General features: G+C 36.1%; 1 protein-coding gene across 1 annotated transcript; it reads right to left on the bottom strand.

The window, feature by feature from the left end:
* Positions 1-7,083: 7,083 nt before the first annotated feature.
* On the bottom strand, positions 7,084-10,091 carry LOC111407699 (40S ribosomal protein S23). The gene is made up of 4 exons (XM_023037335.1): positions 9,976-10,091; positions 7,889-8,044; positions 7,657-7,783; positions 7,084-7,552 (listed from the first exon to the last, which is right to left on the bottom strand). The coding sequence occupies exons 1-4, from the start codon at positions 9,978-9,980 to the stop codon at positions 7,412-7,414; spliced, it is 429 nt and encodes a 142-aa protein (XP_022893103.1). The 5' UTR covers positions 9,981-10,091; the 3' UTR covers positions 7,084-7,411.
* Between the last annotated feature and the right edge of the window lie 3,036 nt (positions 10,092-13,127).

The raw sequence follows: 13,127 nt of genomic DNA, 5'->3' as shown, positions 1-13,127 counted from the left end.
TTTTCTTTTCTTTTGTTTTGTTTCGTTTCTGCCATTGTCTTTCATTATTACCAAAACCAAAATGAGTTCTCTTTCTCTTGCTTAAGTTCGCGTGTTCTAGCATTTCTTTGATCTTATTCCTTGCCGTTATTCTTTGTTTGATATATTGGGAACCATTTAGGGATTGATATTATAATTTGTTTGGTTTGATCAAGTGATCACTTTGGTAAATGATTGATCAATTCCTTTAGACCTTTGGAGGAGAACTTGTGTTAGGAAAAAGGCAAGAGTGAGTGAGCACATTTGAGGATAAAAGCCAAGAAGAAATTAAATAAACCACGAGTGATTGAGTGAACAATTTCTGAGTGTTTACACGTAAGAGAGTGTGGTTTATTTATTTTATCTCACAATTGTTGTGCAGCTTTTAATCACCTAAAAAGGTAGTAAAGTTGAAAACTTTGACCAATTCGTGATGCTTTCAACCATTCAACAATAGTTTGAACGCATGAACACAATTTTTGGGAAAATTCTAGATAGGATGGATAGACAAGATACACACATTAATGAAATACAACGAAGACTTCCTAGCTCAGGTGCCACGGCCAAGAAGACCGAATCCGCAGCCTTCTATTCCCAATAATTTCGATGAAGAATTTGAAGAAGAAGCTGACTTTGATAATGATGCGGCTTCTAATGCTAGTATGGAAGGAAATAGAGGAGCTCAGGAGCATAAGTCAAGACATGTTGCTAGAGGACATTGTAAAAAAGATGTGCTAGATCGAAACACTAGTTCAATGAAGTTGTTTATTCCCTCGTTTCAAGGTAAAAATGAACCTGACACTTATATTGAATGGGAGCGAAATGTTGAACTTGTTTTCTATTGCTATAATTATTCAGAGGAAAAGAAAGTTAAGCTTGTAGTTGTAGCTTTCACTGATTATGCCATAGTTTGGTGGGTTAATTGGTCATAAGTAAGCCTAGGAACCAGGAGCCTCGGATTCTCAATTGGGGGACATGAAAGCATCCATGTGGAAAAGGTTTGTTCCTTCGCATTATTATTGGGACTTACATATGAAATTACAAAGTCTTAAACAAGGTTTTAAGTCAATAGAGGAGTACCACAAGGAGATGGAGATAGCTATGATTAGGGCTAATATGGAAGATGACCGAGAAGCTACTATGGCAAGATTCATTTGTGGTTTAAATCAAGAAATTGCCAACGTAGTGGAATTGCAACACTATGTGGAACTTGAAGATGTAGTGCACATGGCCATGAAAGTAGAAAGGCAATTTAAAAAAGGGGGTCGTTTATCATCTAAAGTGGAAGCCACGAGGTCATCTAGTTGGAAGCCAAAATGACACTTTTCTTCAAGGCAAGATGAGCAAACGGTGTCCAAACAAAGAAAAGAGAAACCCATAGCCAAGACTCTACCCGAGAACAAGGAAAGAGGTAATTCATCTTCTCAATCTCTAAGGGCTCGTGATATTAAGTGTTTTCATTGTTTGGGATCAAGTCATATTGCTTTACAATATCCCAACAAGCGAACCATGATCTTATTGGAAAGTGGTAAGATTGAGTCGGTAGAGGAGGAAGATTGTGAGCCCATGCTATTGCTTGAAGAAGCTAGTGAGGTGGAGTATACTGTTAATGGCATACATTAGTTGTTTTGACAGCTCTCCATGTTCAGCCTAAAGAAGATAGTGATGAAATGCAAAGAGAAAACATTTTTCTATACTCCTTGCCATGTACAAGAACGAGTTTGTGGATTGATAATTGATGAGGGCATTTACGTCAATGTGGCTAGTAAGTTGATGGTGGAAAAGATTGGTTTGCGTACTACAAGACACCATAGACTTATAGGCTACAATATCTCAATGAAAGTGGAGAGATGAGGGTAACCAAGTAGGTACTAGTTTCCTTTTCCATTGGACAGTATAATGATGAAGTTTTATGTGATGTTGTTCCTATGCAAGTGAGTCATGTATTGCTTGAGAGCCATGGCAGTTTGATAGGCGCACTATTCATGATGGTTACAAAAATAGATATAGCTTTAACAAGGATAGAAAGAGTATTACACTTGCACCATTGCCACCTTAACAAGTATATGAAGATTAGAACCAAATCAAGAAGTCTATTGCTACTAACACAAAGCAACTTGAAACAATGGTCAATGTTGAGCATGACCAAAAGAAGAGTGAGCAGATTGGGAATAAACTAAAGGGTGAGGAAGAAAAATAAGAGAATTCGACACAAGTGAGGAAGGACGAAAGAAAAATTAGTTTTTATGCAAAAGAGAGAGAAATCAAGAACGATTGTAATTCCAACAAAATGATGATCTTGTTTTTGCTTAAGGAAACATATTTTTCTAGCGCGAACCTTGATTCTTCTCTGTCTAGTGTAGCTGTTTCACTTTTGGAAGAGTTTGGTAATGTTTTCCCTGACAAAATGTGACCAGGTTTGCCACCAATTACAGGAATTGAGCATCAAATTGATTCTAATCCTTAAGCTCAAATTCCAAACCATCCGACTTACAGCAGCAGTCCTAAAGAAACTAAAGAATTACAATGGTAAGTAGAAGAGCTATTGGCTAAAGGACACATTCCTGAGAGTATGAGTCCATGTGCCGTACCAGTTTTACTAGTTCCTAAGAAAAATGGAACATGGAGAATGTGTGTTGATTGTCTAGCCATCAATAAGATAATAGTAAAGTATCGACGCCCTATTCCTCGATTAGATGACATGCTTGATGAACTACATGGGTCCACTATTTTTACTGAAATTGACTTGAAAAGTGGTCATCATAAAATTCGCATGAAAGAAGGAGATGAGTGGAAAACAGCTTTTAAAACAAAACATGGATTATATGAGTAGTTAGTAATGCCTTTTTGCTTAACTAGTGCACCTAATACCTATATACGACTTATGAATCATGTCTTGCATGCTTATATTAGAAAATTTGTTGTTGTATATTTTGATGACATCTTATTTTACAGCAAAAACTGGTTTGATCATATTGATCATTTGAGATGTGTGCTTAAAGTCGTAAGACAAGAAGAGTTATATAGCAACTTAAAGAAGCGCACGTTCTGTTTGGATAGAGTACTTTTCCTTGATTTTATTATAAGTGCTAGGAGTGTTGAGGTGGATGAAGAGAAAGTTAAAGCCATCAAAGAATGGCCCACACCAACATTCGTTTTAGATGAAAGAAGTTTCCACGGTTTAGCTGGATTTTACCGGAGATTTGTGAAGAATTTTAACACAATTACAGTTCCTTTAACCGAAATCATCAAAAAAGATGTCGACTTCAAGTGGGGAGAAGCACAAGAAAGAGCGTTTCACATCTTGAAAGAAAAGCTAAGTTTCACCCCATTATTACTTCTACCCGATTTTTCTAAAATCTTTCAAATTGAGCGTGATGCTCGTGGTATTGGTATTGGTATTGGTATTGGTGCCGTTCTGATGAAGACAAACTGTCTTCATTGCTTACTTTAGCGAAAAACTCAATGGTGCAACTATGAATTATTCAAACATGACAAAGAGCTATATGCCTTAATGAAAGCATTGGAGATGTAGCAGCATTATTTGTGGTCCAAAGAGTTTGTCATCCATACAGATCACGAATCGTTAAAGCATTTAAAGGGCCAAGGTAGGCTGAATCATAGGCATGCCCGTTGGATGAAGTTCATTGAGATGTTTCCATTTGTGATTCAATACAAATAAGGTAAGGACAATGTAGTAGTTGATGATTTGTCAAGCAAGTATGTTCTTGTTTCTACTCTTAGTGCTAAATTCCTAGGATTTGAGCATATTAAAGAGATTTATGAGAATGATTTAGATTTTGGTAGTGTTTTTGCTGCTTGTGAAAGGGGTACGTTTGAAAATTTTTATTAGAGCGACGATTACTTGTTTTGGGAAAACAAACTTTACATTCCTAAATGTTCTTTATGTGAATTGCTTGTGTGTGAATCACATAGGGGAGGCTTAATGGGGGCATTTTAGAATTTCTAAAACGTTGGATATGTTAAAAGAACATTTCTTTAGGCCTCATATGAAGCGAGATGTTGAGAAAAATCTGTTCTAGATGCATAACGTGTATGAAAGCAAAGACTAGGGTTAAACCACATGGATTATATATGCCTTTATCGGATCCTGCATACCTTTGGATTGATGTGTAAATGGTTGGGATGCTATATTTGTTTTGGTTGATCGATTTTCTAAAATGGCACACTTCATTCCTTGTAACAAAACCGACGACCCTACTCATGTGGCAAATTTATTCTTTTGTGAAGTAGTGCGTTTGATTTCTAAGTCACTTTTGGTGTGTTCTGTGGGGTAAGTTGTCACTTTTGGCATGTTTTGTGGGGTAAGTTGAGAACTTCTTTGTTATTTTCTAGTACTTGTCATCCCCAAACAGATGGTCAAATCGAAGTAGTAAATACAACTTTAGGAGCCTTGTTATGAGTTGTTCTTAAAAAGAATCTAAAGTCTTGGGAAGCTTGCATTCCTTTCATTGAATTTACATACAATAGGTCTGGTGCATTATTCTACAAAATTTTCACCTTTTGAGATTGTTTATGGTTTTAATCCACTAATTCCATTTATTTGTTGCCTCTACCTATTAATGAGATTGCTATCCTTGATGGAAAGCATAAGGCCGAGTTAGTAAAGAAGATTCATGAAAAAGTATGACAACGCATTTTGCACAACGAACAGGTTGCTAAACGAGCCAATAAAGGAAGAAAACAAGCCAATCACCTTTAGACCTCGTGATTGGGTTTGGGTTCATTTGCGCAAAGAGAGATTTCCTAATCGGTGGAATTCTAAGTTGTGTGGGGATAGACCATTCGAAGTTCTGGAGAAGATCAATGATAACACATACACGATTGATCTTCCCACTTATCATTAAGTTAGTTCTACCTTTAATGTGACTGACCTTTCTCCTTTTGATGTAGGTGCATATTCGAGAACGAATCCTTTTGAGGACAGAGGAAATGATATGGGACAGCTAGGAGGAATGGAATATGAAGAAAAGAAACGCATAAGCTTGAGGAAGGAACTCAAGATATGCTTGGAGAGGATGCACGAGGCATGGATGAGCTTGGAGAGGACGCACAAGGCATGGATTTTCAAATACCAACTGCCCTATAACAAAGTTCGGTCCAAAAAGCTACAAGAAGCCTTACAAGGCTTGGTAGGATGTACACTTGAAGAAGAGACCAAGTCTAAGGCTAACTCCAACTAGTTGGGCTTACAAGGAGGCCATGATCATCAATCTTATTCAAGTCGTGAAGGCTCAATTACATTGGGTTAAGTCATTTAGTTATTTTCTTTCCTAATAAGTTATTTGGACCTTATTTATTTAGTTTTGGGCCTAAACTCTTATAATATTATGTTAGGCCTTTGTTTTAATTATTTTAATTGTTTTGGGCCTATTTTGACCCAACTCATGTAGAGTGAATTCGAGAATTAAGGCTTTCTATTAAGTTTCCAAGCCAACTTAACATTATAAATAGGCTTTGAAACTCTCATTGTAACGGACAGTTTTGATGATAAACAATTGAGAGGATTTTTCGCCTACTTTGTTCTTCAGCAGCTTTACGAGAATTCCAAGTGCTAACTTGTGATTTCCAAACGTTTATAATATTGGTTTCTAGTTTTTTATAGCCACGGGGTCAATATTCTTTCTTTACCTTTGAATTCCTTGTTTGTGAATGATCTGGGTTTGTACTTCAACGTATTGTTGTCGGGTCTCGCGACGTTGTTCGTCGAGGTTTGCATCAGGAGTACTTTTCTTGCTTTCAAAGGAGAACTTTTTGACATGGTCTATTCGAAGGTACCAACTGAATCACTCTATGATGTTTAGGGTATTCGTGAGCAAAGCAAGGGACTAATTTCCGTTTTTGGTAAAAATGAATTTGTTTCATGTTATCTTTAGAATTTTAATTATGTTTCTATAAATGAAAATGTGTATTCATTCATTGTGAATGTCGAAAAAAATTTTGAAAATAGCATTCATTGCTCATTTTAGTAGAAGAAGGAACGAAAACAAAAGGGCATGATGAACGAGGAATTAAGCAACTTGCTTTGTGATGGTAGGTAAAGATTAATAAATAATGCAACTTATACGCAAAGAATCACACGATAGTTTACATACAGATAAATTGTCAAAAAGAGAGTACTGAAGTTTGAAATGCAAATATGAAGACCTAACTTAGATGGTCTAAAAGTTGAATCCATTCAACCTTTTGCTGACAGCTTCGAACAGTATGACTGAGTGCAGTCCCCCACTTCTGTTTGAAATGAAAACGAACATTTTGCATTTTAATGGGTCTGGATGATGCGTGTAAAATTATAAAATCCATTACTAGATAAAACTTAGGGTTTTGTTATCCGGTGTACAAATAGCAAAAACCTAAAACTTAATAGGCATGATCTTAGGCTGGTAGAGATCTTCGAACTTTTTCTACAGTGTATCAGCATGTTGGTTTCACCCACTTTTCTGATTATACTGTCTAAAAAATAGATAAAAATGGAACTCCAAGCATTTTCCTTCCATATGCACCAATCTTGCTGTCCATGATCCGTAATACTTTACCCTATATTTTAAGTTTCCATCTTGATTTTATTATCCTAGGGTAACTTCTTGCACGAACAGTTTTAAGTGCCATTTCTCTAATGGACCATGCTTTTGAATCTTGCCCACCCTTTATTCTACCTAAGAACCAACGAATTATTTTATAATCCAAACGAAATTAGTGCATGAATTAACGTTGAACAAGATTTTTCTCTTAATATAGTAGTAACCTATTTCGTCTTGTTTGGTCGTGCATACTAAACTTACCTGCAGGAAATTGTAGCTTTTTCTATATTCTTGTGCATTTGTCGTAAATGACAGCAGATTGATTTTGTCATAGTAGCTTTGACAAATTAGAATAATTCCACAGGTACTGGAAATTGTTGACAGAAATGCTACAGCTGTTGTGTTGGCAGCATTCGTAAGGTGCAATTCTGTGTTTGCTGTTTCAAAAACTTGTGAAAAACTACCGGGTGTTTTTCAAGAATTTTGTTGATTTTCTCTATACTTGCAGCAAAACTGGACAAAATAATGATAAATCGAGGAGTTAATGCAATAATATGGAAAACAATGTCCATCCTAATTGGCAAACCAATAAAATATAGGGACTCAAAGAGCCAAGAAAGGAAGATAAAAGCATGCGAGAGAAGATGGTAGAGTTACAATCGAGAGGGCAGCTATTCTAATTGATTCCAAGATTATATGGTATCAGAAAGTCAAGAAATTTTGTCCCAAAACTGAAACATAGAACAAATGCTCAACTCTGAAAACGACAAATGGTGGGGGTGTAGAAGAAAAATGAGAGAACTTGATGTACTGCAAAACCTGCAGCCAAGCTCAGTCTTCCAACTGGACATTCAAGACCTTGGCTTTTCCTTCTTCTCTTTAAAGAGTGCCAAAAGAGACACACCTGACACCTTCACAACCTTGAACCTGACTCCAGGAATGTCTCCGACAGCATGCCCCTTACGACCAAATCCAGCAATCAGCACCTCATCCTATTTCAATCAGATAAAACTTTTTCAAGTCAAGAAGATGATCAAGGAAGCACAATATGGATGTTAAATAAGCCAATGGCTGAAAAACTCATCACACTACTCACATTCTCTTCAATGTAGTTCAAGCAACCATCGTTGGGTACGAAGGCAGCAATCTTTTTCCCATTCTTAATCAGTTGCACTCGAGCACATTTTCTGATAGCAGAGTTAGGCTGCTTGGCTTCAATACCACTGAAATTCATTCACTAACAATATTTCAATCTTGGAGATGAGCTACAAACATAGGACAGTTTAAGGCTTTTCAAGAGGGGGGAAAAGATACAAGCAAATTCTTACATTTTCTCGAGAACGATCCCTTTTGCATGAGAGGAGCCCGCAAATGGCTTCTTCCACTCATTGCCAAGATGGGATTTCTTATAAGCCTTATCAGCCCACCTTTGCCTTCTACGGTGGGACTTTAGTTTGCGACCAGCTCCCATTCCACGTGTCTTCCTGCATAAAACAGTCAACAAAATGTAACTAGCAACTCCAAATATGAAAAGAAAATTAAAAGAAGCATCCCATATGCTGTAATTGTTGTAAGCCTAACACAGAAGTGCATAACAATTGACGAAGGACCTTGATAAAATTAAAATTCAAGTATACTAAGATAAAAGCAAGTGAAGCTATGCTGCATTGCTGCAGCAAACTCGTTATTACACATATGAAGATCTAGCCATACAACAAAATTTACTGTGATTTACATGCAATCAATTTCAATTGTTTGAATATAACTTCCAATTATACGGATAAGTCTCATACGGTACAAAGAATTTCCTACATCAAAGTTTATATATGTTACAGCCAACTATTCTGCCACTCCATTGACCAACTGGAATTCAGAATATTTAGATGGATGTTTGATGTTAGTCCATTAGCATTCAAAACTGCTCATTGCCCTTGAAAGGCTCTTCAGCTTTGCCAAGATGGACTGGCAAATTGGCAATAACTACTTCAATTCTAAAAAAGCAATCCTTTTAAAGAGAAACATTTCAAAGAAAGAAATATTCATGAATGCAAAACCATCATTTTTAACAGTAATTAAATGTTTCATTTCCACTGATCTGTAACTTCATAGCTTAAGAGAATCCAAGAACAGTTTGGATGTACATTGATTTTAGTCCATTAGCATTCAAAGCTACTCATCGCCCTTCGGAACGAGCTCTTCAGCTTTGCCAAGATGAACTGCAAATAACCATTTTCAACTTCACAAAAACCAATCCTTTTAAAGAGACAACACAGACTAGTTACTTCAAAAGAAATACTTATTGATTATACAACATATTATTTTTAATGGTTCCACATTTTTCATATGTTTCATCTCTACTGATCTGCAACTTCATAGCTTACGAGAAGCCAAGAACAGTTTAGACAGATTTGATTTTAGTCCATTAGCATTCAAAGCTGCTCATGGCCCTTCGAAAAGGGCTCTTCAGCTTTGCCAAGATGGCCTGTAAATATCTATTTTCAATTTCACATAATTGATCCTTTTAAAGAAAATACTTGTACGAAAGAATACTCTGGATTATATATAACATACCATTTTCAATGCTGATGTTTTTTAAATGTTTCATCTCCACTGGTCTGTAACTTCATAGCTTAAGAGAAGCCAAGAACAGTTTAGAGAGACGTTTGATTTTAGTCCATTAGCATTCAAAGCTGCTCATGGCCCTTTGAAAAGAGCTATTCAGCTTTGCCAAGATGGACTGTAAATAACTATTTTTAATTTCATAAAAGAGATCCCTTTAAAGAGAATAATTGTACGAAGAATACTCTGGAGTATATAACCTATCATTTTCAACGTCGATGCTTTTCAAATGTTTCATCTCTACTGATCTGCAACTTCATAGCTTAAGAGAAGCTAACAGTCTAGAGAGACATTTAATTTAAATCAATTATCATTCAAGGCTGCTCATCGCCCAGGGCTTTTCAGCTTTGCCAAGATGAACTCAAAAATTACCCACAGCTGTACCATCCTCTCTGCACCACCACTCCAATATCATTTTTATAATTTACAAAAATCACTATTCACAAACGAAAATGATATCACTAAGCATCCAATGCATCAAAAAAATTGTCCTTAACATTCATTTCAAACTAAGAAAAAACACTCAGGTCACTTTCAAAAACGAACAATAGAGAAAATTATCCGATTAACAAATTTCCATTAACTTCAGCTCAACAAGGTATATAAGGAGAAAAACATAATATTTTCCTGGCAGCATCTTTACAGGATGAAATTTTAGTTTACAAAACCACAAAAAACATTACAAAAACTCATAAGGCATTAACTTCCCACATCAATCTAATACTTCCGGGTAGAATACATAGCAAAATTATGCAAAAATGTGTATGTAATTGAATAAATTTGAAAAGATTTGTACCCCATGGTGGCGGATAAGTGGCTGCTCTCCGGCTATACGTTGGCTAATAGGGTTTGCAGTTGTGACCTTCTCTTGTGGAGCTACTATACCACTGATTGTGAAACCCTAAATCTGGGACGCCTTAAAAAGAAGATAGTTTAGCGTATTTTTGGCCCATATAATTGTTTTGGACCTGGCTTACATATCCAAAGAATTAAAAAGGCCTGTGATTGAAGTTTGGGAAAGATAATTTGTAAGATATGTGAATCCACCTGCCCAACGAATTTGTTGAGTGTTTGAGTTTATTTATGGTATGAAACAATTCACAGTATGGATCTAATTTATTATTGTCTATTTCAAAAGTAAGAAAAAAAGTTTCAAATTCCAAAAATCAGATATTCATTAAAATTTATTTATAATTTATTTAATAAATAATATATTTTATTAACTAAACAAATTAAGGTTACAGATCTATACAATTTGTTCATAGATTTACATTTTAATTAGTCACATATTATATTTTGATCATGAATCATAATCTTTTAACATCACAAATTATTTTAAGCCACAATTCAAAAATTTTACAGGTCACACTTTACTCATCGATCACAAATTAAAAATTTACACGTCACAATTGTGTTATAGGTCACAGATCACAGATACTATAATGTCACAACAATCACAAATTATTAATTTTTTTGGTCACATATTATTTTTTTTGTTACAATTTATCTTTTTATTGATCACATTGGTAATAGATTTACCAATTTAATGGTCACAATCAACCAAATAATCTGTGACCACCATCAACATTTGTGACGATCACCGCCACCAACACCACTGTCAAACGAATCAACACATTCATCTCGACAGACCACAGCCTCCAACATCTCACCATCACCCCACCTACTACCACAACCACCGCTAACCACTACCAAATCACCAGATTCGCCAAACATCACCAAACCATTAGATCTACTACCGTAGAGCTATCCACCATCTTACAACAGCCAATCAGCAACACTGCACACTGCCAGAGCAACCACCACGCTACCAATGCCACCGCACACTGCTAGAGCAACCGCCACGCCCAACCACCATCCCTACACAACATCGTAACCACGCACCACCACCTCTCTCCACAGCCCACGGCACCACACCAGCACAATATAGCCACACCACACAGCCCACAACACTAAACCACAACACACACAACACCACGTCCCATCGTCTCTCACATCCAGATGCATATCGCGATGGCGATGCCTGTGACAGTCACTGATTCACTTTGAGTGGCTTCGAGGAGAGTGAGGAGCGTGAAGGTAGATATGACACTGCTTCACTTCGACGACTGCTAGTGGCTTCGCTCCAACGCTGGTAGTCTAAGGTTGAGAAGTTCTCAGGGAGGCGACGAGAGAGTTGTTGAAAGGTGAGGCGGCGGTGAGAGGGGTTCCTAGTTTAGAGAGAGAACGAGAGGTAGGAAATGAATAAATTAGGGTTTGAAATTATTATTTATTAGATAGATTAATTAATTTTTATATTTGTTATTAATTAATAAAAGCTCTGATTTTTGAAATTATAAAGTTGAAATATGATTTTAGAACCCTAGATTTAACTCTAGAGTTTCCTATAATTTCCACTTGAAGTTTTTAAAAGAAGATAATTTAGTGGAAATTATATTTAAAAATCACACTTCAAAAATTAGATATGAAGTATATTTAACAAAAATAGGTGAACATTTAATATTTTAATATTAATAATTATATTATATATTAGTATATATAACTACATCCCCAACCCAATTAAACCCTCAAACCTTAAATCATTTCTATACATATTCTCTCTCTATCTTCTCACACTTTATTCTTCTCTCAACCCACTAGAGGAAGCTTGGCATTTTGAAGTGGAGACTGACTAGTAGCGATGGATCTCGAGCGAAAAGAAGGTGACAATAACGATGGCCGATGAATCCTGACCAGAGAATCATTTACTAAGATAAGAAGCATAGATGTCGTTGATCAGTTCATTGGGTCTGAGCTCAACTTGGGATACTAGTTTGACTTTGAGTTTTGGGTCTGTTTGAGAGTCATTTGGAGATGTGGTTCTTATTAGCGGTGGGTCTAACGGTGACGGTTGTGTTATGTTGGTCTTGTGGTGGTGGTCATGGTGGTGAAGGTGGCTAATGAGAAGAAGAGTGTTTGTGACCAACTATATAGTTGATTTGTGAGCAAGTTTTGGTAGTAGAGTGGGACAAGGGGTGGGGGTGAAGTGTTTGTGTATGTGTATGTGACTATCTGTTTGGTTATTTGTGACCAATTATTTAATTGTAACTTGAAAATTCGATAACTTGTAGATGAGAAATAATTTTTAAAAAACTAATTTGAAAATTTATGACCGTTAAATAAGTTGTGACCTATAAAAATTGTGATTTGTGATCAATAAATAAATTGTGACCTATAATATTTTTAATTTGTGATCGAAAAATAATTTATGATCAATTAATTTGATAATATGTAACTAATAAATAAGTTGTGACATATAAATACGTAACTGTGACCATTTATTGTACAATTGAGATCTTACTATATTTAATTAATAAAATATTTTTAATTATTTAGTTATCACTTGAGATTTGAAAATTTAAACTGTATGCTAATTTCAAAAAGTGTACAAGTGTATGGAGATCAAATCAAGCTGAAAAGTGAAGAAGACGAGAGAATAAGAGAGTCAGAAAAAAGGAGAAGCAATAGTGAAACCATCAATAAGAGAGAAAATAGTGAAGCGGCTGAGAGTGAAGAAAAGAGAGAGAAGCCACATGAGCAGAGAGAAAAGGAGTCAGCTGAGCGGAGAGAAAAGCCAAATGTCAACTTCTATACAAAAGAGAGTGAGTTGAAAAAGGCTATGAGCGATAATAGGCAAATGATATTGTTAGTGTACAAGGAGTCCCTCCTCAATTTCGAGGATTCTAACGCATCCCTCCCTAGTTTGGTTAAGTCTTTATTGCAAGAGTTCGACGATGTGTTTCCTGAAGAGATGCCAAGTGGATTGCCACCAATCAGAGGCATCGAGCATCATATTGACTTTGTACCCAGAGCTGTCATACCAAATCGACCAGCTTACCGAAGAAATTCCGAAGAGACGAAGGAGCTTCAAAGGCAAGTGGAGGAGTTGAT

Source organism: Olea europaea, chromosome 13 (genome assembly GCF_002742605.1).
Source record: "Olea europaea var. sylvestris chromosome 13, O_europaea_v1, whole genome shotgun sequence".
In the NCBI taxonomy this organism is placed as follows: Eukaryota; Viridiplantae; Streptophyta; class Magnoliopsida; order Lamiales; family Oleaceae; genus Olea; species Olea europaea.
The sequence above is the reverse complement of the archived record's forward strand: the minus strand, read 5'-3'. Positions and strand labels throughout refer to the sequence as shown.

Bases quoted from the DNA above. Each gene is read 5' to 3' on its own strand.
- LOC111407699 (XM_023037335.1), bottom strand. The intron at 7,784-7,888 runs GTAAGAATTTGC...AATGAATTTCAG, and splicing joins GGGATCGTTCTCGAGAAAAT to TGGTATTGAAGCCAAGCAGC. The intron at 7,553-7,656 runs GTGAGTAGTGTG...TGATTGAAATAG, and splicing joins TGAACTACATTGAAGAGAAT to GATGAGGTGCTGATTGCTGG.